At 36.7% G+C, this 25,705-nt stretch overlaps 1 protein-coding gene across 5 annotated transcripts in view; it reads right to left on the reverse strand.

Annotated features, from left to right (window-relative positions):
• CALD1 (caldesmon 1) overlaps positions 1 to 25,705 on the reverse strand; it is an 85,231-nt gene that overhangs the window by 20,856 nt on the left and 38,670 nt on the right. For 3 of the 5 annotated variants that reach the window (XM_044678539.1, XM_044678537.1, XM_044678536.1), the window contains exons 2-7: positions 24,900 to 25,046; positions 20,444 to 21,416; positions 18,643 to 18,720; positions 13,255 to 13,400; positions 6,067 to 6,328; positions 2,086 to 2,226 (exon numbers count right to left, since the gene is read on the reverse strand). In XM_044678539.1, coding sequence (XP_044534474.1) covers positions 2,086 to 2,226; positions 6,067 to 6,328; positions 13,255 to 13,400; positions 18,643 to 18,720; positions 20,444 to 21,416; positions 24,900 to 25,046 — 1,747 coding nt within the window. The remainder of the gene's footprint in view (positions 1 to 2,085; positions 2,227 to 6,066; positions 6,329 to 13,254; positions 13,401 to 18,642; positions 18,721 to 20,443; positions 21,417 to 24,899; positions 25,047 to 25,705) is intronic. The other 2 variants (XM_044678541.1, XM_044678540.1) reach the window with 1 other exon arrangement.

The raw sequence follows: 25,705 nt of genomic DNA on the forward strand, positions 1-25,705 counted from the left end.
TTGCTCTCCTTCCCCTAGGTGTTTACATTTTTATGTGTTCCTTAGCTATTTCTTGAATCCCATTATTAGGGTGTCCCTACTTTCAGTAACATGATAGTAACCTTTAAATGTCTGAAGACACATCACATGGAAGAAGAAATAGACTTGTTCTACTTGGCTCCAAAGGTCAAAAAAGGAATAATGTGTGGAAATTGCAAAGATATAAAGGAAAACTTCCTAATCATTAAAGCAGACCAAAATGGACCATCTAGGGAGGTTCACTACTTTTACAACAGTGAATGCTTCCCTTCACGGTTGTTCTTAAGTTGTTTCAGTCTTTGTGACCCCAGTTGGGGTTTTCTTGGCAAAGATACTGGAGGGGTTTGCCATTTTCTTCTCCAGCTAAGCTACAGATAAGGAAACTGAGGCAAACAGGGTTAAATGACTTGCATAGGCTCACACAACTAATAAGTAACTGAGGCAATATTTAATATCAGGAAGAAGAATTTTCCTGTCTACTGTTCTCCCTAGTTGTCCCTTCCCTTCACTAGAGGATCAAGAAGGTTGGGTAACCATTTTGGAGAGTGTTGTAGAGGAGATTCTTGTTTAGGAATAAGTAGGACTATATGGCTGTTGAGAGCCCCTCCAACTCTGAAGTAGTTAGGTATTATCCCCATTTTACAGACAAGGACACTAAAAAGTTAGGTAATTTGGTCAAAGTCTGGTTTTCTGGCTTCCTAGTCCAGTGTTCTACCCTAACAAAACTGGACAAAGCTAGACTCTACATTATTCCATTTCCTAAATTTTTTATCTGTATATAGTCAGTTCTGTCATACATTCTCATCCCTGCAAGGCTAGAAAATTGAGTCAGGAGTAAGTTACTGCTAGTGACTTAATTCTTTGGGAAAGTATAGAAGATAAAGACTGAATGATAGGCCTAAAGATATAGCCTTAGGCAAGAACCTCAAGGCTCTGGTAGTTTTCCTGTACCAAGCAGTGCTATATAATAAAATTATCTCTTAAATATAGCAAGTTAAGATTACAAAATTAGAGCTCTTAAATATGGCAATAAGAGGCTTAATTAATTTACAAGTTTTTTTTCACAAAATAGTTTTCTTTATAAACATGGTTTTTCAATTTAAAAGCAGAAATGATAGGATGTTGGAGAAGGTTCCCAGAGATTTAACAGGTCTGTGGTGCAAGCTGGTAGCCACAATGGCAGTGTCAGAAAGATTCAGGAGCCACCATAGAAGTGTTAGATTTTCAAAGGATATCAGGTATATTTCCTACTGCTGAGTTGATTGGGGATACGTTACCAACTATTCCTTTTTCTTCTCAGACTTATCTCAAACAACCCTGGATCCGGGCAGTCTAGAGTAAGACATTTGAATCAAAGACCTCCCATCTCTGCCTAGGATTTAGTCCACTGGGATGCTTTGCTGTCCACACTTCTCTTGCTTCTGACTCTGCTTCTTTCTGCCACTGAGACCGGCAAAGAGCAGAAGAGACTATCTGGTTTTTCCCTCTCAATCTTGGTGGCTATTGTAGCTTCTAATACTAAAAAGAAATTCTTTTTTTAGGATTGAAAAATCAGTTACCTTGTGGAGTGAAGGCAGTGGAAGGACCAGTTTGATCCTGGAAGAGTTCACTTCCCCTAAATATCATTATAACTCTCCCAATGCCTATAATTTAAAAATTCTACCTGTCAAGTTTCTAGTTGCCATGCTTCCTATTCTAGCAAAACAACGAAAAGAAAGAAAAGGTCAGAGACAGATGAATGATATTTATATGTTCGTATCATTATCCATTTAAGTGATGATCAGTTCCCAGTGGTCTCATCTTGAAGGTCAGGGTTAGGGTTAGAACAAAAGCCAGAGATAATATCCAATACTAATTTCAACTTATAACAACTACAAATATAGATTTTTAATGTCACCACTCTTTCTTCCACTTTCTTTCATCTGGTCAAGGCATTTACAAACTATGAAGTAACTACAGCATGGATATCAAAAGGTAAGAGAAGGAACAAAGGACTCAGATAATCCATAGAAAGAATATAAACAAGATGGAGTTTCTTGTAGTAGACAAATTGCTTGAAAAAGTTACCTTGAGAGATGAACCTTTAGGAGTGAAACATTTAAATGGTTTCCTGTCATCTGATAGTCCATCTTCTGGCATTTTTTGGCGTTTCTCAGCAGCCTCTGCCCTTCGTCTTTCAATCTCTTCCTTCAGCCTCCTTTTTTCCTCCTATAGAAAGAAGCAACATATAAGATATACAGTAATTTGAAGCTAAAAGGAGAGGTTGAAAACTTGTGTTCTGGTCCCACCTATGGTCTTTGTTAGGAATGCAATCTGGATCAATTCCTGTAACTGCACTGATTCTCAGTTGTCATCTGTTAAATGGAAATAATAAATACCTGGCCTTCCTACCTTACAAAATTGTTGTAAGGGCAAAATGAGACAATATATGTAAATGTAATTAGTGAATTTCTTCAAATGTAAAATTTTATATTTTCTAAAAGGAGACCTCATCATTGGATAGTGGATAGAGGGTCGGCTTGGGAGTCAGGGAGGCCAGAGTTTGAATTTTCCATATCACACATACTAGTTATGTGATTGCAGGAAAATCACTTAAACTTTCAGTGGTTCAGACTCTGAAGGCTACAAGTTGCAGGCTGTTGTTTAGCACTGTTGGAAGGAGTTTCCTTAGTGGAAGCTACATAAGTGAAACCACAGGTCCAAATTGCTCTCCTTCTTGCTATTTCCAGAATTATAATTTCTAAATTGCTCAAGGTTATTAATTCATCTATCCAAAAAAGCTTTTTTGATTGACATTATTATCAGAACAAACAAGCTATTTATGCAAAATCTGCCATAAATTGGGAATATTAGAAATATTTAAATTCCCATCAACTTTCTAACTTCTTTCATGTTCTCCACTGCCTAGAATGTCTTTCCTTAAGACTTAATCCAAAGAAACTTTTCTTTGTTTCTCTTCTGCTAATTTGCTTAATTCTGCCTTGTTAGAGACATTGGGTATAAGGGAAATATTTACCTCTTGATTCATATGTTATTTGATGTTTTCAATGCCAGTAGTAATTAAAAAATAATTTTAAAAAATGACCCACCACCTCCAATATTTTTTTCTTCTTATCTGCTCTGGTCCTAACTTGTCTCCCTTTTCTCTGAGCTTTTATAATACTTTTGGAATCAAAGAATCCTTTTGATAAAGGTACTTAGAGGCTGTCTTTTCTCATTTCTCACTCTTCTGCATAATACCTGGCTGGTAATTATCTAGTCCCTGTTTTTTTAAATACTTTCAGCAATGGGCATTAATTTCAAGATAGTTTTTCTTTATATTGAACTCAAATTTACCTCCTTATAATATTCCATTATAGCAATAATATAATAACTTACAGTGCTTTAATACAGTGCTTTCTGCAAAACAATTTCACATGGCATATACTTTAAGAATTAGTATCCTCATTTTATAGATGAGGGCACTGAAGCCTAGAGAACTTGGATGACTTGCCCAAGGTCACACAGCTAGTGATTATTTGAGTGAGAGTTCTTATTCAGAATTCTAACCTTAATACACTTTCTTATTATTCCAGCTTCTGCCTTAGACCAAATCCATCTTCTACACATAAAAATTCTTTAATTATCTGAAGGTAGCTCTTATATTTCTCTACCTCCAGTACTTTCAATTGGTTTCCAGACGAGGAGGAGGAAACATGATTGAGTGAAACCTTGTGATTATCATCATCTTCTTGGTCTTCCTTTGGTGTTTATGAATGGCATATTGAAATATAGTACTTATAATTGAGTATAATTCATCAGATATGGTCAGGATAGCATAAAGTACCATAGGCCTTCTATTCCCAAGGCTTGGATACCATATTTCTACTAATGCCTCCTAGGATACATTAGCTTTCCTGGCACCTGTGTCACATTGTCAATATTCTATTATTAGTCATAGTAATAATAATAATAACTAGCATGGCTCTTTAAGGCTTGATAAGAATTCTCTATGTCCTTTGATTCTTACAATCTCTCTGTGATTAGGTTCATGGTTAATGATCTCCCAGATCTTTTCTCTGATTCTTTCTGCCTTTTTAAAAATGCTCACCTCTTCTCCCAATTACCTTGTATTAATTTATCTATTCCTGTGTTGTACGATATAATGCAAGCTCCTTGAGGGGAAAGATGCCTCATTTTTCTCTTTTGTGCCTCCAGGACATTAATCATAATAGAACTGAATGAACTATTCCTAAATCAAGTTTTCTCCACCTAATCCTTAAGCAATGAATCCTTTATCATATTACATTGAATTTCACTGCTTTTAGCTCAGTGTCCCAAATCCCATAAAACTAAACTTCTGATTAGATTTGTTATCATTTGCTATTGTTTCCTGTGTTAGTCTTGTTTCCATAGCAACCATAGACTATAAGTTTCTTGAGTAAACATAGATTTTTTTTTTAACCCTTGTACTTTGGTGTATTGTCTCATAGGTGGAAGATTGGTAAGGGTGGGCAATGGGGGTCAAGTAACTTGCCCAGGGTCACATAGCTGGGAAGTGTCTGAGGCCAGATTTGAACCTAGGACCTCCTGTCTCTAGGCCTGACTCTCACTCCACTGAGCTACCCAGCTGCCCCCTAAACATAGATTTTTGCATTTTTCATAGAAACCAGTATAGTGCTGCACACATAGTAGATGCTTCAAAATATAGATTGGTTGCTTGTTGTTGGATAAACTTTAATACTATTTTCTTTCCTAAGGGGGTCCTGTAGGCTTTATATTAGCTTACCTTCATTAGCATACTTCTGTGACACAGGAAGGAATATATATAATTAATGTACTCATACAGAGAGCTACCTTATAAAAACATCATATATTTTGGCTCATGTTTTATGGTGGTGAACAGTAATCCTTCTTTTCTGTCCAGCACAGTACCCAATTTCCTACAAATAGTCAATCTTGGCTTATAAAAATGGAAAACAAAATTCTGTGGCTAAAAATATTGGTTTAGAGGCTATTTTTTGGAATCAAATTTCAAATCTGGATTGATCTTCATGCCAGTTGGTTTTTGGGAGAGTGTGAAATGGTTAGGTAATTTTAAAAGGGATGGTAAACAGATAAAAGAGTTTAGGGCTCTTCTGAGCCTGGATAACTTTGCCCTTATGGCATGATTTACACTTTCAGGTATTATGTTAATGAGAGCAGATTTACATTAGATGGGGCACAGACATTTTTTGGTTTTGAGATCATTGATTGGATGGAAAAAAGTCAAACATAGGACCACATAACCAAAAAAAATTTTTTAATTTGTTGTTTTTTAATAGAAACATTAAAATTTTTGAGCAATAGGTATTAATAGTTTGAATTACTTAATTCTAAAATTAAGAACAAGATAAAAGTTTAAAGCTTTATTGAAGGAGAAGCTAGGTGGTAAAGGGAATAGATAGAGATCCAGGACTGGAAACTGGAAGTCCTGGGTTCAAATATGGCCTCAGACACTTCCTAGTTGTGTGACCCTGGGAAAGTAAGTCAATTAAAGCCCATTGCTTAGTTCCTACTGCTCTTCTGGCTTGGAATTGATATTTAACATTGGTTCTAAGACAGAAGGTAAGGGTTTAGAGAAAATTTTTTTTAAAAAGCTTTATTGAATAAATAGAAAAATGCTTTAAAATATATTTTGATTCCCAAATTATGACTAGCTAATGATTGGAGATGGGGAGGAGTAAAGTGGGAGCAGAAGAAAGAAGAGAGAAGGAAAAAAGAGAGCAAAAAAGAAAGGAAACAGCTCTCTAGCTTTTGAGGGGGAGCCTAAATTAAGGAAAAGGGAGTTTCATTTGGACTACAGGTTTCAGAGTTGCCTTCCTGTGATCATTTCCTTTTAGATGTCAAGTAGCTGGTTGGTCAGTTTCCAGCTGTTCTCCTTCTCTTTCCCATTAAAAAGAAACACTTAAAGCTCTTTGCAGAATGAAATAGTGAGAGAAGTCTGGGTGCTATTTACCCATTGGGCTACTGCAGACCAGGCTGTAGGCCCCGCTTTATACAAACCCACTCCTCTTCCTCCATCATTACCTCCTCTCTGGCTTTTCTCTCTGCCTCTTCTTGCTTCTTCCGCTGCTCCTCCTCCTCTAGAACCTTCCGGCGCTCTTCCCTCTTTTTCTTCAACTCTTCAAGCTCTAAGGCAGCCTCCTGCTGCTTTTGCTTCAGCTTCTCAAACTCCTCACTCTCTGTCTCTCCCCTGCGGCGGCGCAGCTCTTCCAGCCTCTTGCCAGCCTCAACTTGGGATGCTGCCTCAGCTTCCTTAGTGTCCGTGATCCCTTTCCCACCACTTCGGCTGTAGGGAAAACCAGAAGGAAATTCTTACGTGTGATAACCTCAGCAAGCTCTGCACAGAGCCAGATGAGGTAGTTGCCTGCTTAGTTCGATTTGAGGGACACTGTCAAATCCAATCTATTTAAAGAAATGGCTCCATTAGCCTCCCCTTCTACTTGAACTGAAATTCCTAGCAGTATCTCTAAAAGGCATAGGCAAGGGCAGCTGGGTGGCTCAGTGGATAGAGATCCAGGTCTCGGGATGGGAGTCAAATCTGGCCTCACACTTCCTAGGAGTGTGATTTTGGGCAAGTCACTTTACTCCATTTGCCTAGCCCTTACCCTTCTGTCTTAGAGTTGTTGCTAAGACAGAAAGTAAGGATTTTGAATAAGAAGAAAAAAAAAAAGGCAACCCAGATGTGGGGCTACTAACCAGTTGTCTGTTCATTAATACTCAGCCCTCTTAGAAACAGGATATTTCTGTGTGAATTCCTGACTCAGTTTGCACACAGTTGGCCTCATCAGATATGTATCAATGGGGACAAAAGCATCATTTATTCCAAATAGATGATGGAATAGCATTTCTAGACATGTAGTAAGAGGGATTATTAGAACATTACAATATGGAAGCATGAATCAGCTTAAAATACCTTTCTCTTTCTCTTTCTATGTGTATCTATCTATAGATATATATATCTATGGGACCTATGCCATAAAAACTTCTCATTTACAGGAGGCATATACACATTCCTCCATCCAATATAGATGAGGCAACACGGTGTAGTTTTCCTAGAAATATATAGTAATATTTGAAAGTAATCTCAAGGGTCTTCTGACTTTCAAATGCTTTAATGTACATATACATACAGATATATTCTCAGGGTAACAAGGGATAGTAATTAGAGAGATGGTCTCAGAGCCAAGAAGCCCCGCTTCAATTCCCACCACTGCCATACACTACCTATGTGACCCTGGGCAAGGCACTTTACCTCTAGTGCCCCCAGGCAATTCTCTAAGACAATAAATTGAAGAATGGGTGCAATTCATACCATCCCAGAGAATTTCCTCACTGGGAATTTCTGTATCAGTGAAATCTCAGGTCTGATGTTCTCCCATCATTCCTGGATGGTGAAATAGTTCTGAATATTTTGAATTCCCCAGGGTTCCTGATATTTTGAGGATATATTTTTCTATTTCTACCCTCTTTTACTTCTACCATTTTGAATTCAAGATAACTTCTTCCTAGTTAGAAAGGTCACTATTTTTGGATTTAATCAATCTATATGGGCTTCTTTAACCATACCAAGAAAGATTAATCTCTCACCTGATGGTCTTCTCCCACCATTCCTAGTGGTAGTGATGGTTTGACCACTCTAAGAGTTGTTTTCATCAAGACAAATCCCTTTCCTGGCTAACGGGATCATGTGTAACCACTAGATGGTGCTCAGCCCTTTTAGAAGCCAAGGACAGCAGGCTAAACCTTTCCAGACATCAGAAAATTGAGAAGGTGGGTGCCTCTCTCATCTTTCAGCTGCCCCTCTTTCATATGGAAATGTATCATAGAATCATGGATCTAGAGATGAAAGGGACCTTGGGAACCCTTTATTTTATAGATGGCAAAACTGTAACTCAGGGGTCTTCTGACTCTCAAATCAGGGCACTATCTTCTGTAAAAATCCCTCTTTTCTCTGTTTCTGGCCAGAACCTTATTCTACCTCATGAATTAGATAATGAGGATTTTCTTTGTCTTCTGCTCCCTGTACCTTTTCCTGTCCATTGAAGGGAAGGAGCCGGAAATACGGATTCCCTTATTCAGCTATTGACATCCTGCTGACTCCTTTCTTAGGATGTGGGCTGTTTAATGATTTCCTGTTTCTCCAGAAGGGGCAATCTTACTTAATTCCTCTTCTGAAGTCATAGGGCAGTTTGCTGATTATTGGCTAAATTAACTTCCAACGAACAGAAACTTTTTCACCTGTTTCTCATAAAAATTGTTTATACACAGAACATATTTTGAAAAATTAAGCAATATTACTTTCTTGCCTCTGACAGCTCATATCTTGGCTGCTAGTATCCAACCTGCTTCCAATTCCTCCTTCCACTATTAACTTTTACCTTTTGGTCAGAGCATGATTTCTAGCAATACATTCTTCCTGTCTCAGGTACCCACTCTTCTCTACCTCCTGATGAGATCATCCAGAGAGTGCATATAGAAAGAATAGAGAAATGGGTTCAGGACAGAGCCAAGAGGAAACATTTGAAGTGAGCAGATGTGACATGAAGACTGAGAAAAAGCAGGCAGAGAGTTCTTCTCAGGAGATCTGGGAGAATGCAGCATTGTAAAAACCTAGGCTTGTTTTGCTTTGCACTTTGCTAATAATGATTGAGCATTTTTTTACATAAAGTTATATATACCTTTATTTCTTCATTTAAAACTTGTCCATGTCTTTTGACCATTTATCAGTTGTGGAATGACTCACATTCTTATATATTTGACAAATTTCTCTATATATTTTAGATACAGACCTCTGTCCAAGAAACTGGCTATAAAATTCCCCCCCCTCCCCCCCCCCCCCGCCAACTTACTGCTTTCCTTCTAATCTTGGCTACATTAGTTTTATTTGTACAATCCCTTTTAAATTTAATGTATTCAGAATTATCCATTTTACATCTCACAATGCTTTCTATCTTATTGATTCACAATGTTTCTCCTATCTATAAATTTGATAGGTAATATGTTCCCTATTCTAATTTGCTTATGATATTTTCCTTTATATGTAGGCCATGTAGCTATTTTGAACTTATCTTGGTAAATGGTGTAAAATAGAGGTCTATATCTAGGAAAGAGTATCTAGGACAAGTAGGGTTAAGTGCTTCAGAGAAATCAAGAAAAATGAAGACTGAGAGGAGGTTTAAAAGATTCAGCAATTGAAAAGCTGCAGGATAGAGTGAACCCACATAAGTCATCAGCATTTCTATATATTTCCAACAAAACTCAGCAGCAAGAGTTAGAAAGAAAAACTTCACTTAAAATCACTCTAGACAATATAAAATCCTTAGGGATTTACCTGCCATGACAAATGCAAGAATTATATGGACACAATTACAAAACACTCTTCATACAACTAAAATTAGAGCTAAATAATTGGAAAAGCATTAATTTCTCATGGGTAGGTTGAGCTAATATAATAGAAATGATTCCTACCTTAATTAATTTACTTATTTACTTTTAATAATTATTATATTATAAAATATTATAAATATAATAATAATAATAATAAATTTACTTATTCAGTGCCATACCAATCAAACTACCAAAAAACTATTTTAAAAAACCAGAATAAAATAATAACAAAGTTCATCTGAAAAAACAAATGGTCAAGAATATCAAGGGAACTAATGGAAAAAAATGTGATGAATGGAAGCCTAGCAAAAAACTGTACTATAAAGCATTAATTATCAAAACAATACTGTACGTGCTAAGAGATAAAAGGGTGGATCAATGGAATAGACCAGGAGTAAGTGACCTCAGCAGTCTAGTGTTTGATAAACCCCAAGACCCCAGCTTTTGGGACATGAATTCACTATTTGACAAAAGCTGCTGGGAAAATTAGAAAACAATATGGCAAAGATTGGGTCTAGATCAATATCTCACACTCTATATACCAAGATAAGGTCAAAATGGGCATATGATTTAAACATAAAGAGTGATATTATAAGTAAATTAGGGAAATATAGAATAGTTTACCTGTCAGGTCTATGGAAAAGGAAGACCGAATAGGAGATAGAGAACATTACAATATCTAAAATGAATAATTTTGATTACATTAAATTAAAAAGGTTTTGTACAAACAAAACCAATACAACCATGATTAGAAGGGAAACAATAAACTAGGAAAAAATTTATAACAAATTCATCTGATAAAGGTCTCATTTCTCAGACATATAAAGAATTAAAAGTCAAATTTATAAGAATTCAAGTCATTCTCCAATTGGTAAATGGTCAAAGGTTACAAATGGGCAGTTTTCAGATGAAGAAATCAAAACTATCAATAATCATATGAAAAAATATTCTAAATCCCTCTTGACTAGAGAAAAATGCAAAATAAAACAATTCTGAGGTGCCACTTCACACCTATCAGATTGACCAATATGACAGTAAAGGAAAATGATAAATGTTGGAAGGAATGTGGCAAAATTGGGACATTAATGCATTGCTGCTGAAGTTGTAAACTGATCCAACCATTCTGGAGGGCACTTTGGAATTATGCCCAAAAAGACTTATAAAAGAATTCATACCTTTTGATCCATAATATCACCACTAAGTCTGTATACCAAAGAGATTTTTTAAAAATGGGAAAGGACCTGTTTTTACAAAAATATTCATAGTAGTTCTTTTGTGGTGGCAAGGAATTGGAAACTAAAAGGATGTCCTTCAATCAGCCATTCCCTAATGACTGAACAAATTGTGGTATATGATGGGGATGAAATACTATTGTGCTATAAGGAGTGATGAACAGGATGATTTCAGAGGGAGCTGGAAAGACCTATGTGAACTGATGCAGAGTGAAATAAGCAGAACCATGAGAACATTATATAATTGCAATATTGTGGAATTCTCAAATGTAATATACTTTGCTACTAATAGCAATACAACGATCCAGAACAATTCTGAGGAACTTAATGATAAAGAATGCTATCCACCTCCAGAGAAAGAACTTTCAGTGTGGGAATGCAGACAGAAATATATGATTTATTATTTTTTATATGTTTTGGGGTTTTGGTTTTATAAGATTATTTACTTCCCAAAATGAATAATATGGAATTTAAAAACAAAGAGGTATTTTTCTACAATAGAAAAGGAAAAAAAGATTCAGCAATTAAGAGATCATTGCTAATTTTGTAGAGAGTAGTTTCAGTAGATAGACTTTCAGGATGTTAAGAGAGTAAAAGGAAAAGTGGAGAAATTGAATTTAGTTGACTTTTTCCAAGGGGTTTGAGAAAAAGAGGAGGATCATAGGATAATAGTTAACAAGTATGTTGGGTTCTAGTGAAGGTTTTTATAATTTTTCAAGATGAGGGACACAGGAGCATATTTATAGGCAGCAGAGAAGAAACAAATAGATTAGAAGAGGTTGAAGATTAGAAAGGGATGATAGTGGAAATCATCTACTTGAGAAGCTGGAAGAGGAGGGAATCAAGTTGTATATATAGTGGAGTTGACCTTGATAAGAAGGGCCACCTTCAACTCAAATGAGATAATATTTATAAAGTGCCTAGCATAGTACCTGGCAGATAACAAGTGCTCAATAAATGCTTATTCCTTTCCTTTTTTCCCTCTTCCTTTCTCCTTCATTAGAGAGTAGAGTAAAGGAATAGAGGGTAGGGGATGATCTCAAGGTGTTGTGAGATGAATTGTTAGATGGGGAGGGGAGGAACAGAAGAAAGCTTCAGAGAATGGCTTTGTTATTTTTGGTGAAGTAAGGCAAGAATCTCAGTTAATGAAGTTGTGGGGAAGAGATTCTCTGTGGGAGATAAGGAGAGAAGAAGGTTTGGACAAACATCATGGAGAAAGGGATAGAGAATCAGTTAGGGAGAGGCAGAAGAATTGCTTTGCTGCAACAAGGTCTCAGTTGAAATTATATAACATGAATTTGTAGTGGACCTGGTCAGTATAGTCACATAACTTCTTTTAGCACCACTCAATTGTACACAAATGGGGGAAGATGGGTAATTCAGAGCACAGAAAGCCTGGCCTGGAGATGAGAGAACAAATCTAGCCTCAGACACTTCCTTGTTCTGTGACCCTGGGCAAATCACTTAACTCCAATTGCCTAGCCCTTGCTGGTCTTCTGCCTTGGAACGGATGCTTAGTATTGATTTTAAGACAGAAGGTAAATGTTTTAATAATAATAATACATGAGTAGAAGTAGATGAGGTGAGTGGAATACCAAGAATGGATTTACTAAAATAAATGCAAAAAAATCAACATAATTTCATTTTGAGATGTGACTATATTTTCCTTAAGCATAGGTCTGACCAAGTCATCCCCCTACTTCAGTGGTTTCCTATTGCCTCTGAGATAAAACATTAACTTCTGTCTTTGAAAGTGATTTACAACCTGGCCTCAACTTACTTTTCTAGTCTCATTATACAGTACTTCTTTTCTTGCCCTCTATGGTTCAGCCAAATTGAGCTCCTTGCTGTGTGAGCTTTTTTACACCTAGTATTCCATCTCCCGTCTCTTGAGTTTGTACCAGCCAGCCCCCAAGCCTGGAAGGTACTTCTTCTCCCCTCTGTCTCATAGAATCTCTTACTTCCTTGTATCTCCTTCTACATGAAACCTTTCCTAATCCTTTCAACTTGCCCACTCAAAACTATCTTGTATTTATTCTGCATATATTTATATATGTATGTGTAGTCTTCTTCAACAAAATTTAAATTCATTGAGAGCAAGGACTGTTCCATTTTTGTGTATCTGGAACATATATATACACACCTCCTACTCAACACCTTTGAAAAGACATCAGAGAGCTGTCTCATAACAAAAACTTCCTGAGCATTTATTTACCTTATTTCTGGGGTTTTATATTTGGAAATAGAGATGTTACTATAAAGCAGAGGTTCTTAACGTGGGGACCATGAACTCCCCAAATGGAGAGATTTCAGGGGAATGTTCATGAATTTTAAAAATTATTTTATAACTATTTTAATATAATTAATTTCCTTTGCAATATCCTTATATTTTATTTTATATATAAAAATATTATTCTGAGAATGGATCCATCGGCTTCACCAAACTACCAAAGGAGTTCATGGCAAAAAAAAAAAAAGGTTAAGAACTCCTGTATAAACTAATGAGACTAGTTTCTATTTACCACAAAAGAAATTAATTTCATTATTTCTAGAGTTATAATGCAGGCACTATTAAGTAGTCTCTGTTTCTTACCTGAAAGCATTCTCTGTGTGTTTAAGTTTATGAGTTGTAAGTTCTCCATTCTGAGATTTGACTTCTGGAAACCCTTTCTTGCGATCCCAGTTGCTTTTAATGTCTTCTTTGGGCCCTTTGTCCTTGATGGTCTTTTCTTCTTTGATCTATGAAACAGTATGTTATTAGGAAGACATAACAGCAAAAATTGGATTAGACTTTGGTCAGGATGACCAAACAAGGTTCTCTCACTTCAGGCAGACAGAAAACACAGAGCAGAAATTAAAAAAAGGAGGAATCTATTGGTTGGGTTGGCTAGCTCCAGAAAGATGAATAGAGAATGGGTCAGAGAGGGAAATGGAGAAGTAAGGACTGAAGGGAAGATATTGGCTTTACTATTTCATGTGATTCTTATCTATCTCATACTTAAGTGATATCTTTTTTTTTAATTTTAATTTTTTTAAAACTGTACTTTCTGTCTTGGAATTAATACTGTGCATTGGTTCCAAGGCAAAAGAGTGGTGAGGGCTAGGCAATGGGGGTTAAGTGACTTGCCCAGGGTCACACAGCTGGGAAGTGTCTGAGGCCAGATTTGAACCCAGGACCTCCTATCTCTTGGCCTGGTCCTTAATCCACTGAGCCACCTAGTGCTACCTTAAGTGATATTTCTAGCAGATTTGATGAAAGTGTCAGATTTCAGATAAAACATGCTATATAAATTCAAGACAATGGAAACAATAATATTGCATTGTGTGCACATGCCATCTTTTGGTGAAGGAATTCAATATATTTCCCCTGTGTAGTAGTTCCCTCATCATCATAAACTCCATGTGAGACTGAGGGGTTTTAATATTATTATTTCCACTGTGAAAACGAAGGTATATGGCAGCTGGTATTCTAAATACTATACAACTCTCAAGCAGCCTGGTGGGAGCTTAGAAATGAAATCTTCAAACACATTTTTCCATATAGCTTATATATTCTACCTCTTTTTATCTATCATTTTGGATAATATGTCCTTTAAACTTACTTCTATTATACATCTACCTACTCTTACTTTTAAATTTTAATATCTTACATATCTATTAGTATATATATATGTACATATACTTATATATTTAACTACTTAAAGGAAGGGTACGTTTTTCTCTTTTCTAATGATTTCCCAATCTTCTTTTGTTTGTTTGCCTCTTTTTTGTTGGGTTCTGTCTCCCTGTATTCAGTAGGACATTCTCATGTTGCTTCTTTTTCATTCTAAGGTCAAAATCTAGGCTCTTGTCCACTGACATCCCCTGAGGGTAAGGAGATCTAGATTATAATACCAGTTATATTATTAACTAGCCAAATTACCAATGACCAAATTACCAAATGTCATTTAATTTCTCTCTAAGCCTGTTTTCTCATCTGTAAAATGAAAAAATGAGTCTGGATTATTTCTAAGGTCTTCTCTAATTTAAATGTTCTCTCAATCTATGAACTTCCACTCACTCTGAACTATTTTCTATAGGGAAAAGTCTCTAGAGAAATATAAGGATGTTATAGACTTCTCTGCTTGATCTGATCTGGATTCTTAGTGACTATCCTAATGTGGTAAAGAAACTATATGGCCCATGAAGAAGCAGATGCTTTTTATGTAGGAAAAGAAGCTGAGACTCCAGTTCTAATGCATCTAGTTGACTTCAGTGGGAAGGAACTCCAGAAACAGTAGGCTGTACTTTGAATTAATTTGATCCTCTTCCAGAAAAGTCTGAGAATGAAAACTCAAGGGTCCCATTTTCAGTGGTACCCATGAACCAAATGCTGAGTCATCTCCATAGGTCAAAAGGAGCAAGGAACAGAGAAATATTCTTTAACTTAATTCTCCTGTTTTGTGGTCAGCAACATTCCCTCAAAATTCATTATCTAGTTGACTTGCCAAAATCAAGTTTAAAATAGCACTTGAAAAATAACAAATCCTTAACAGAAGAAGAATCCTTTTTTTCTCCTTTTTTCTCAAGTCCAGTCCTTGTTGGCATAGGGCCTGGTGGATGGGATGCTTGTGCTATCTATGGAAAACTGAACTTAAAAAAATAAATGTCAATGAAAACTTGTTAGTTTAGTTTTACTCAAAAATCATTCTTTAGAAATAAATATAAAATCATACCATAGATTCTTTGAATTCTATTTTAAGAAGACTAATGAACAAGATGCGATGGGAGAATAAGCTCAAGCCAATGTACTTCTGAGGCCCTTTGGGAGAAGTGATAATTCTCTTAGGCTATTTTGATATGGTGAAGAAAATTATTGCTCTTTTACAAGAAATGGTATCCAAATGGACCCAGAGGTACCATTGCTTCCTGAGTAAAAGGCAGCTTACTCAGCTGGCAAGATTTGGCCTCATATAATTTGGGTAAAAATCCAAGTAGGTTTCAAATACTCCCTTCCTGTAGCTGTGGGCTGACCCATGGGTGTGGTGGGTTAATAGTTCAAATGATGAATGTCTATACCAGCATACTTACTTAAAAAAATTAATGCCCAATAAGCAAATGGGAAGGGCTGAAGTTTCAATTACTTCAGCAAATCTGCTCTCATGTATGTTTCCATACCAGAATGGGGTCAAGCTGATTATGGATCATGGTATTTTCAAAGTGATCTTAATGATCATTTGTTAACAATAAAAATCCTGAACTTCCTGAGTCCAATTTCTAATTTCTAGGCAATGGAGAAAACTCAGGTCTTCATACTTAAAGAGAAATGATTCATGTAAAAGCAAAGGTAGTTGATATAGTAGATAGAGTCCTACACCTAAAGTCAGGAAGACTCATCTTCCTATGTTCAAATTTGGCCCTAGACATTTCCTAGCTGTGTGGCCCTGGGGCAAGTCACTTAACCACTTCTGCATCAGTTTTCTCATTTGTCAAATGAGCTAGAAAAGGAAATGGCATAGTACTCCAGTATTTTTGCCAAGAAAATTCCAAATGGGGTAACAAAGAACCAGACATAATTGAACAACAAAAAGCTCAAGAAAACCTAGGATAGTCTTAGTTCAGGAAGAATCACTGGAAAATTTGATGTAGGTTTAGAAGCTAGAAACAGAAGACCTGGGATAGAAATAGGGGAACTTTAACAAAGTAAAAAAGAAATAGGAAAACAGTGCCACAGAGTCTTAAGAGTTGGAAGGGATCTCAGAAGCCATTCAGTCCACTCCATAGTTGACCAAAAAATTTTTGCTACAAAATATCTTGTGTGGGCAGTCATCCAACCCTTTGCTTGAAGATGTTCAGTGAAGGAAAAACTGTTATCTGCTTATTTCACTTTCTAATAGCTCTAATTATCAGGAATTCTTCTCAATATTGAACCAAAATTTGATCCTTTACAACTTTCATAATTTTTCCCTAGTTCTGAACCTTGAGACAAAGCAGGAGGTCCGATCCCTTTTGCACATAATAATTCCTCAAATACTGGAAGACAGCTATGCTATCATGTGATCCTTAGCTTTCTATTTATCAGGTTCAACATCCTCAGGTGACTACTATAAATGTTCATAATATCTTGGGATTTTGAAGCTCTTTACCAATGTGTTTTCCTTTTTTTGGTGTGTTTTCTAGCTTATCAATGTCCCTTCTAAAATATGGCATCTAGAACTGAACCACAGTGATCAAGTACAATGGAACTCTCACTGACTCTGACAAGTCTCTGCATCTCAAGGTGGTGCTCTATCCTAAACCCTTCCCCTTTCTTTCTCCCTCTGCTTTCTCAGAGATCTAATCAGCTCCCACAGTTTCAGCTACCACCTCTATGTAGATGGCACCATGATTACCAAATCTACAGGAGCAATCCTAAGTCTCTCCTAAACTGGAGAGTTCTCAATTGCTAGCTAGGAGCACCTCTTTTGGTTTTTTTGTGAGCATCTCACACTTTACATTCCCAAATATGGGAATTTCCCTCAACCTTTATCCTCTTAGTTACCCACATTAGTAAGTAACCTCAGAATTATCCTTGACTGTTTGCTCTTATATCCAATCAGCTGTCCAGTCTTATTGATTTTACACCCATAACTCTTCATCTCTCCTATAACTGCCACTTAGTTCAGGCCCTCATTGCTTCTTGCTTGGACTACTAGAACAATCTCCTAATTGCACTCTTTGCTTACACACGCTCTCTCTTTTTCAATCTCATTGTTGCACAAAGGACACAATAATCTTCCTCAGACCCAGATCTGACTTTCTGCTCTACTCAGTAACTTTCAGGGACTCTCTAAGGCCAATGGAATAAAATAGGAAATTCTCAGCCTGGCATATAAGTATCTCTGAAATCCATCCCTCACCTACCTTTCCATTCTTCTTTCTTATCACTTCATTTCATGAGCTTTGCATTGCAGATGAACCGAGCTATGAGCCATACTCTGGGCTTGATCCTTCATGGTCCACTTCCATGCATTTGCACAAAGGGTTCCCCATCCCCAAAATGCGCTCCCTCCTCATCTCCACATCTGAGAAACTTTGTTTTTTTCAAGGTTCTGAGTAATTGTTATATTGCTTTTTAATATGTTTTTAAATCATAAGCTACCTAACTTCTCTTTTGGATATTATATTTGGAATGAAAAAGAAATAAAACTTTAAATGCCACTAGAAGGAACTCTATTGTGATTACCTAGTAAACAAACAACTTTTCTGTCCAGTGCATTTGGATTTTCATATTTGTATTTGAAAAACAAACAAGTTTTTCTTAATTTGAGTTACATCTGTATATCAATTCTGTCTTGAAGGGGCTACTATATTGCAGACCAGTAATATAGAAGACATTATAAATTTAATTTACTTCTCCTTGGCTACGACTCCTGTTATAAGCCCAAGAGCTACGTTTTTCAATTTTTCCCACTTTGTATCATCCTAATTTAATCTCTTTCATAGTCTATAGTGGTCTCATACATGCCCAAGTTTTAACTTTAGCTATAAGGACATTGAGTAAGACTTTCTAACTTAATGACTGTTATTGTTCAAAGCTCAAGAGCACACTATTCATAGGAGTAAGACCATTGGCAACCTCATTTACTTACCATACAGTAAAACAACCTGGCACCAGCTGCTATGTGTACCATGGAAATGCAATGCAGGACATTTTGCTAAGCTTTTCATTTGAAAATCCCGAATCATTATCTTCAGCTCACCAAGTTTTCTACTGATGAGCATGGGGGACCGTTTTTCTTTTAGAAGCTGAGCCATTAGTGCAAGTCAGCTAAATTGGTTAAGGGGATTAGAAATATTTTCATGATTAGAGGGAAAGCAGGATAGCTTGAAGAAGGGCACATAGTACAGCGGGGGAAAGATAGGGAGGGAAATAGAGACAACGGGAACTAGATGTCCTGGGACCTCTGTGTCTTGAAGTAGACATCTTTAGCACTATGGTTATTTTTCAGGTAATATTTACCTCCTCTTTTTTGAAGGTGGATTTGTCTTCCTGGGATTTTTCTCTTTTAACTTCCACTTTGACCCCCTTTTCTTCTCCCTTTATCATTTTTAAGGATGTTAGGTTCATTCATTTTACAATAAACCCTGCCCCCTGGTATGGTGTTCAGGCCTTGTGGCATGTGCCCGAGCAATATTTTTTCGGCTGCCTCTGTGATTATACTCTGCTTTGGTGACAACAACCATGACAAGACCCATTCCAGTGTAATATAGCAAAACACGTGTTCATCTCTCCCCACTCTGAATCTCTTAAGGAGGATCAGCATGACATGATGCTCCCTTGTGGGTTCTGGTCAATCTTGTGTGGCTTGGCAATATTTCCTCCACAAATCCCTTGGCATTGCACCATGCTTACATAATCCCAGTGAAGGTCAAGGCATGAATAACCTCAGTGGTAAAGCAGTAGTTGTGACAAAAAAATTCTCTATGTAGAGGTGAACATGTCTGGAATAATCATGCTTAGGCAGGGATGATTTTAAGGTAGCCTTGTAGATTAAGCCTAAGAATTTAGCAGCCCATTGATGGTTTTCACCAACCCTCTTTTCCATTAGCATAAATGATTTGTATCTAGAGCCATTAATTAAGCAAAACTGGTCCTGGGGCAAATTCATTGGGGGTGGGTGGAGAACACAAAAACCCAAAGGATAGTATTGCCATCTAAGAAGTCCTGCCAGAAGAGGAAATCCTGTCCACTAAAGACCCTGGATACAAGCCCCAGGGGAAAAGAACCACAGTGTTGGGACACTGGGAGTAATGGACAGGAGCAGTTATATTCTGAACTTCAGGAGGTGAGGCATGGGCAGTGTAGGTACTTCCAAGAGGAAATGTATACTTTCCATCTACCTCCACCAGATATCATCAAAGCTCAGTCTACCCAAGCTAGTTATACACACATACACACACTCATATATAATACATACATATACACACATATGTGTGTGTGTGCATCTATATCTATCTTACCAGCCAGTTATAAGTTTTTATAGACTTTCTGCAAGGCTACTTTAAATCTTTAAGGATGGGTCTACATGATGTTGAATCAATGCATTGGCATTCATTTAAGGTTCATAGAAATATCCCAACTTCAAAATTTGCCTCATCTTATTTATTTATTCCTTGTTTATGAGTTAATTGATTGATTCATTTTTTTGCCTTTGCTACCAGCTATATTTCAAACTGGTTGCTTTTGCTATGGAGATGAGGATTTTTAAAAATTGTTAATCATGCCATTGGGTTCCTGTCCTACAGTTTTTTTTCAGAATTTCTTCAAGCCCCAAGAACACAGGGGAGAAAATGCTTGAGACCCAGTATTTGGAAACCCTTGATTCATGTAGGCCCATTATAAGTGTTATGGAACTTGATAATTAAAATTATTTAGTGAGAACTGAAGAAAGTTAATTTTCCAAAGAATTAGTAAAGAAGCAGAAACAGACAAATGAATTTAGACAGTACCACCAAAATGACTTCTTTTTAGTTAATTCATTTTTTTCCAGCAGTCATAATGGCTGAATTCTAAGCAATTATCTGTCTACAGATGTTCCAGTTATTTGGATTATCCAGGTCTAAATCAGATCAGCCATTCAGTGATTAACTGATAACTTGGCTATCTATCTATTACAATGACTGGAGAAAAAAATGAATAGATTTCCCAAACAATCATATTGGTGGTATTATATAGACATGGCCCAGTCCTAAATTTGATGTGCATTCCATTTCTCACAAGTCACAGGCAATACACACTTGGTGCAAAATGTTTACTGTACCTGAGTCTTTAGGACAGTTGGCTGAAGTTTGTTATCTTGTACTTTCTTTTCATTTACCTTTTTTTCTTGTATTTTCTCTTCTCCCTTCCCCCCCTTTATCTGTTTTTCCGATATTTTGTCTTTTTCTTCTAACTGTTTTTTAATTATTTGCTCTTCTAACTTAGCTTTTGCTTCTGCTTCAGCTGCACGTTTCTCCTCTGCTTTTGCCCGTTCCCTTGCCTCTGCTGCTTCTCTCTCTTTCTCTTTAATCCTTTCCCTTTCCTCTGCCTCCTTCCTTTCCTTTTCTTGGGCAGCCACTCTTTCCTCTGCTTCAATTCTCATTCTCTCTTCTTCAGCTTTCCGTTCTTGTTCAGCCTCCAACCTCAACTTCTCTGCCTCAGCCTCCAACCTCAGCTTCTCTGCCTCAGCCTGGTCTTGCTCCTCTGATTTTTCATTACCTGTCACCTCATCTCTATCTGTTCTTCTATCTTCCTCTATATTAGGCTCCTCAGCATGGACCTGACCATTTTTCAATTGTACTACTACCTCTTCCTCTTGGGTCTCTGTTTTCTTTTCTACCATTGCCTCTACCTGATTTTCTTCAATGATTCTCTTCTTGGGCTTCTCTTCCTCCTCTTCCTTCTCTTTTTCTTCTTTCTTGTCTTCTTCAGGTTCCCTCCAGTCATTCTTCTGGTAGGATTTGGTGATTATTTCAGTTTCCTCTACTTGGTATCTTTCCCTACGGATTTCGCTTTTCTCTTCCTTTTCCGAAGTCTCATTCTCTGCTGCATCATTTTGAGCTCTCCTGTTGGGTACCGACAAACTTTCATCTGTTATTGTTGGATCAAATTCCTTCTGGCGCTCCAAAGCTTCCTGAAGGCGCTTTTGGCGTCGTTCTTCCCTACGTGCCAACCGCTCCAAGAATGCAGCATCATCACCTCCTTCAACTTGGGTATTTGATATGGTGGAAGTTTTAGTTTCTTCATCACCCACACTGCAGAACATGGGGGGGGTAGGGTGGAGAAATGGCATTCCAATTAATTTTTTGATATTAATTATTTGATGGACTGATTAACAAACTTTTGAGCCACTGTCTCTACAGATGTCTGGGGGTGATATGTGGCCTTTTAGTATAATACTGTGTGTCTAGAACGGTACCAATTATTCCCCCTAGAACTTCCTTATAATCTGGGGATATGGATTGGTAATATTTAAGGAAAAGCACATTAACATTCCCATTCCTATTGTTCAGTAGGGTAATAGTACATATTAGTAGAAACTGTAAGTTCCTTGAGGACAAGAACTGTTTTGTTTTTGTATTCCTAATGTCTAGTACAGGGCCTGGTTTGGAGTAGGTGCTTAATTAAATACTTGTTAAGTTGAATTGAAGTGAATGTAGCAAATGCTGGAGCATTCTGGGACCCCTAAGGGGTGTCAGAATGTTTGACAACTACTTTAAGTAAATCAACATTTTTATGAGTAAAGGTTTGCATACCTTGGGAAATGGAAATAAAAGGAAAAATGCTCTAAGTTAACAAACTACCTGTGAAGATCCCTAGCTCCTTCCATCATCAAGGATTAGAGCATAAAGTTAAAAGGGTCACCATTTGGGCTTTTGATGAGATGATCAGTGGATAGCTCTGACTACAGAACTCAGAATATTGTCCTGAGGCAAGGATGCTGGTCTTTGTGAGCAGGAACCAAATAGCTATGTGATATCAAGAACTATGGCCAGAACTGTAAAATGGTGGCTTGCCAAATTCAGAAGCTCCTCCAGATTTTATGATTTCAACCAAAAGAGAACCATTTTAGCTTGACACTTGAAAACAATAATAAAAGGCATAGAAAAACTAGATTTTAAAAACACCCTGACTTCAGTGCTACCAAACATTGTGTCCATCCATTAGAAATGTAAAGATTAAATTTCCTAAATGATACATGTATTTTATAAATTGTGTTCACTCTTTTGAAACTGCATACAGTTTGACTTTAATAATGGTACTTACTATGGTATTGTATATCAAAAAGATGTTTGTTGAAATTCATTTGTATTTTTATTTATTTTTAGGTTTCTTTTAAAAAATCTTTTTTTATTTTTAAATATTTTTCCATGGTTACATGATTCATGTTGTCTCCCTCCCTTCTTTCTTCTCCCCTCCCAGAGCTGAAAAACAATTCCACTGGGTTATATAAGTGTTATCACTCCAAATCTACTTTCATATTATTCATTTTTGTAATAGAATAATCTTTTAAAACCAAAATCCCAAATCACATACCCATATAAACAAGTGATTAATCATATGCTTTTCTTCTGCGTTTCTACTCCCACAGTTCTTTCCCTCGATTTGGATAGCATTCTTTCTCATAAGTCCCTCAAAATTGTCCTGTATCTCAATTGTATTTTAAAAATCTGTATGATTAGAAAGAGGCAGGGGGTGGTATACAGACTAATTTGCAGACTAAGAGGAGAGGATAAAAATTTACTGCACTTTAAATTTTATCAAGTGTTTTAGAGAGAGGTAGCTAGGTGACATAGTAGATAGAACGCCAGTTCTGGAGTGGAGAGGACCTGACTTCAAATCTGGTCTCAGAAACTTCCTGTGTGAACCAGAGCAAGTCACTTAACCCCAATTATTTCAATTATAGAAATTTCAATTATAGAAAATCAATGTCTCAGAGATAATACAAACTTGTATATTGATATGTTTTTTGTTTTTTTTTTACAAAAAGAATATTCTATTGAAGCAATGGTGTCAGTTGGATGATTCAACCTTACTAATGAATAGCAACTGAATTACAATTTGGAGGAAGATTTAAAGAAAGAACATCTAGCCATTCTGCTACTTAACTTAAAATGTTTTAAATCCTGTCTTAACTAAAACACTGAGTGGTCACATATTTTGATTTACTTTACAGAGTCCAAAGCCTTCTCACAATGTGCTTAGCATTTTAGTCTTCCAGCCTTGAGAGCAACTATGGCATGAAAACTTTTGACTTCCTTCAGCCTCTTCTGGACTTAACATATGCCAAAGTTACTATTTATGAGCTGTGTTATAAGAAAGAGGTGTCACAACCACCTCTAGCTCTGCCCTGATAGGCATTCGTGGCATATCTTCCTTTTGGCTATTGGATTTTCTTTCACAGTATCTACTGATTGGCTTTTTTCTTTACTCTTCAAGCTGACTTTTAAAAAAATCTTGTCTGCTCCAAAGGCAAAACGTTAAAGAGAGGAAAAGGAATTTCGCTACCCTGATCCTGATTCTAACCTTTCTATTGGAAAGGCCATGACAACCATCTTCCAATTAGAGTGTGCTTAACTGGAATACCAAGAATTTTAGCATAGAATCCTTATTCCTTTTCACCTGGCTAAGCAATCTTCTCAACTCCCTTTAGACTTTGAAGTTAGAGATATGACTCTTTAAAATACAATAAATTTATCAGGACTGCCAGTAGTATCAAAGGGGTTTCTTTAAAAGCATATCTCCTTCTTTTTCCCTCTTACATTTCCCCTTAGACTTTTCAGAGGGCTTGAAAGTTTCTATTTTGGAAACTTTCAAAATATAACGAACTATTTAAAAATATAATTTTGCATGAATACTATATTACGTATCAATCTGATCATTTAATCTGAAAATATGACTTTCTTTTTTTACCCCCTTAGTTGTATTTTACTGTTTTCCTATTGCATAGGGCAAATAAGCAAAATTTCCCTAACCTCCTCCCTCTATTTCTGTAGTTAAAAAATACTTCTCTGATGTTTTTATGAAATGCAGGGTTAAGTATTCCTGGTTTAGCTGGGCTAAATACATGTAACATGTATACCCCTATATATTATAAACAATACTGAATAACCCTTGGCAAATAAATTATAGCTTTTTAGGGAAGAATAATTATTTATTAATTTAAGTAAGACTGTGCCTTGATGATGTCTCTGAGTCTCACTTAAAATAAAAAGGGTAATCTCCCCAAAGAAAAAAGGCATTCATCATTCTTAGCTACTTGAGAAATTTGGTCATACTTTCATTTATTTATGGATAATAGTATTACTATAAAAGTAACAATATCTCAAAGACAATGCTTAGTTGAAAATAGAAATATTTACATAGGCTCAGTAGATAAATATCCTACAGAAATTAGCTAAAGTTATTCTAGTCTATTATGTATATTTGATGAAAATACTAAAATTAAAGAAAACCAGAATAGTTCATTGAGAGAGAGAGAGAGTTAGTTGGGGGGGGGGTTGTTAAAGTCTCTATGACCAAATCAAATTGCATAAGAAAATAAATGAGATCAAGTGCATCAAGACTTCTTATGAAGATAACCTCAAGAAGTTAGCTTGATTGACAAACAGATGATTCAGTGGCCATTCTGGAATTCAAAATCCAGAAAATGGTGGAAGCTTTGTTCCAAACAAATCTGACTCAATGGGCACACTAGCAGGTTTTAAAAGGGCTCCACATAGTGAAGGATGCTTTACCTGTTCTGGGCATTAACTTCCACCTTTTCGGTCACTTGTCCTAAAGACTCCTCCTCTTCCCTTTGACGGAGCCTCTCCTGCCGGGCTCTGCGGCGACGTTCCCTAGCAGCCTCTTCTTCATCATCATCATTTCTCTGATAGGCTATTCTGAAATACATCAATGACACAATCTTGAGAATAAATCACCACCACTATTTCCTTTCCTTCTCAATTAAAATCAAAACAGTTCAATCAACATTTATTACCCATAATAGGACACATAACTAAGAGAGCAAAAAAGGAACAATCACTATGCATCAGCTGGACCACATGAGAAGAAATAAACAAGCTTAATCCATGGCTCAGAGGCTGACAAATTAAGAGGCTAAAAACCTAGTTATATTCCTATCCCTGATGTGTCAGGCTTAATCTGTGATCTCAATTGGGGCATAATTTTTAGAAAACCTGGTCCCTTATCTTAATGGAACTTAAAATTTTAGTAGGGGCTTTAGAGTTGGTTTATCTTTCCCAAAGTGACATTTTTAAGTTAATGAGAAAACTATGGACTTTTAAGATGCTTTAGTGGGGGCAGCAGGAAGGCTCACTGGATTGAGAGCCAGGCCTAAAGATGGGAGGTCCTAGGTTCAAAACTGGCCTCAGACCCTTCCTAGCTATGTGACCCTGGGCAAGTCACTTGACCCCATTGTCTAGTCCTTACCACTCTTCTGCCTTGGAACCCATACAGAGTATTGAGTCTAAGACAGAAGGTAAAGGATTTTTTTAAAGATGCCTTAGTAAAATGTTATCTCTCAAAGAGTTAGCTCTAA

Source organism: Gracilinanus agilis, chromosome 5 (assembly GCF_016433145.1).
Source record: "Gracilinanus agilis isolate LMUSP501 chromosome 5, AgileGrace, whole genome shotgun sequence".
Taxonomy (NCBI): Eukaryota; Metazoa; Chordata; class Mammalia; order Didelphimorphia; family Didelphidae; genus Gracilinanus; species Gracilinanus agilis.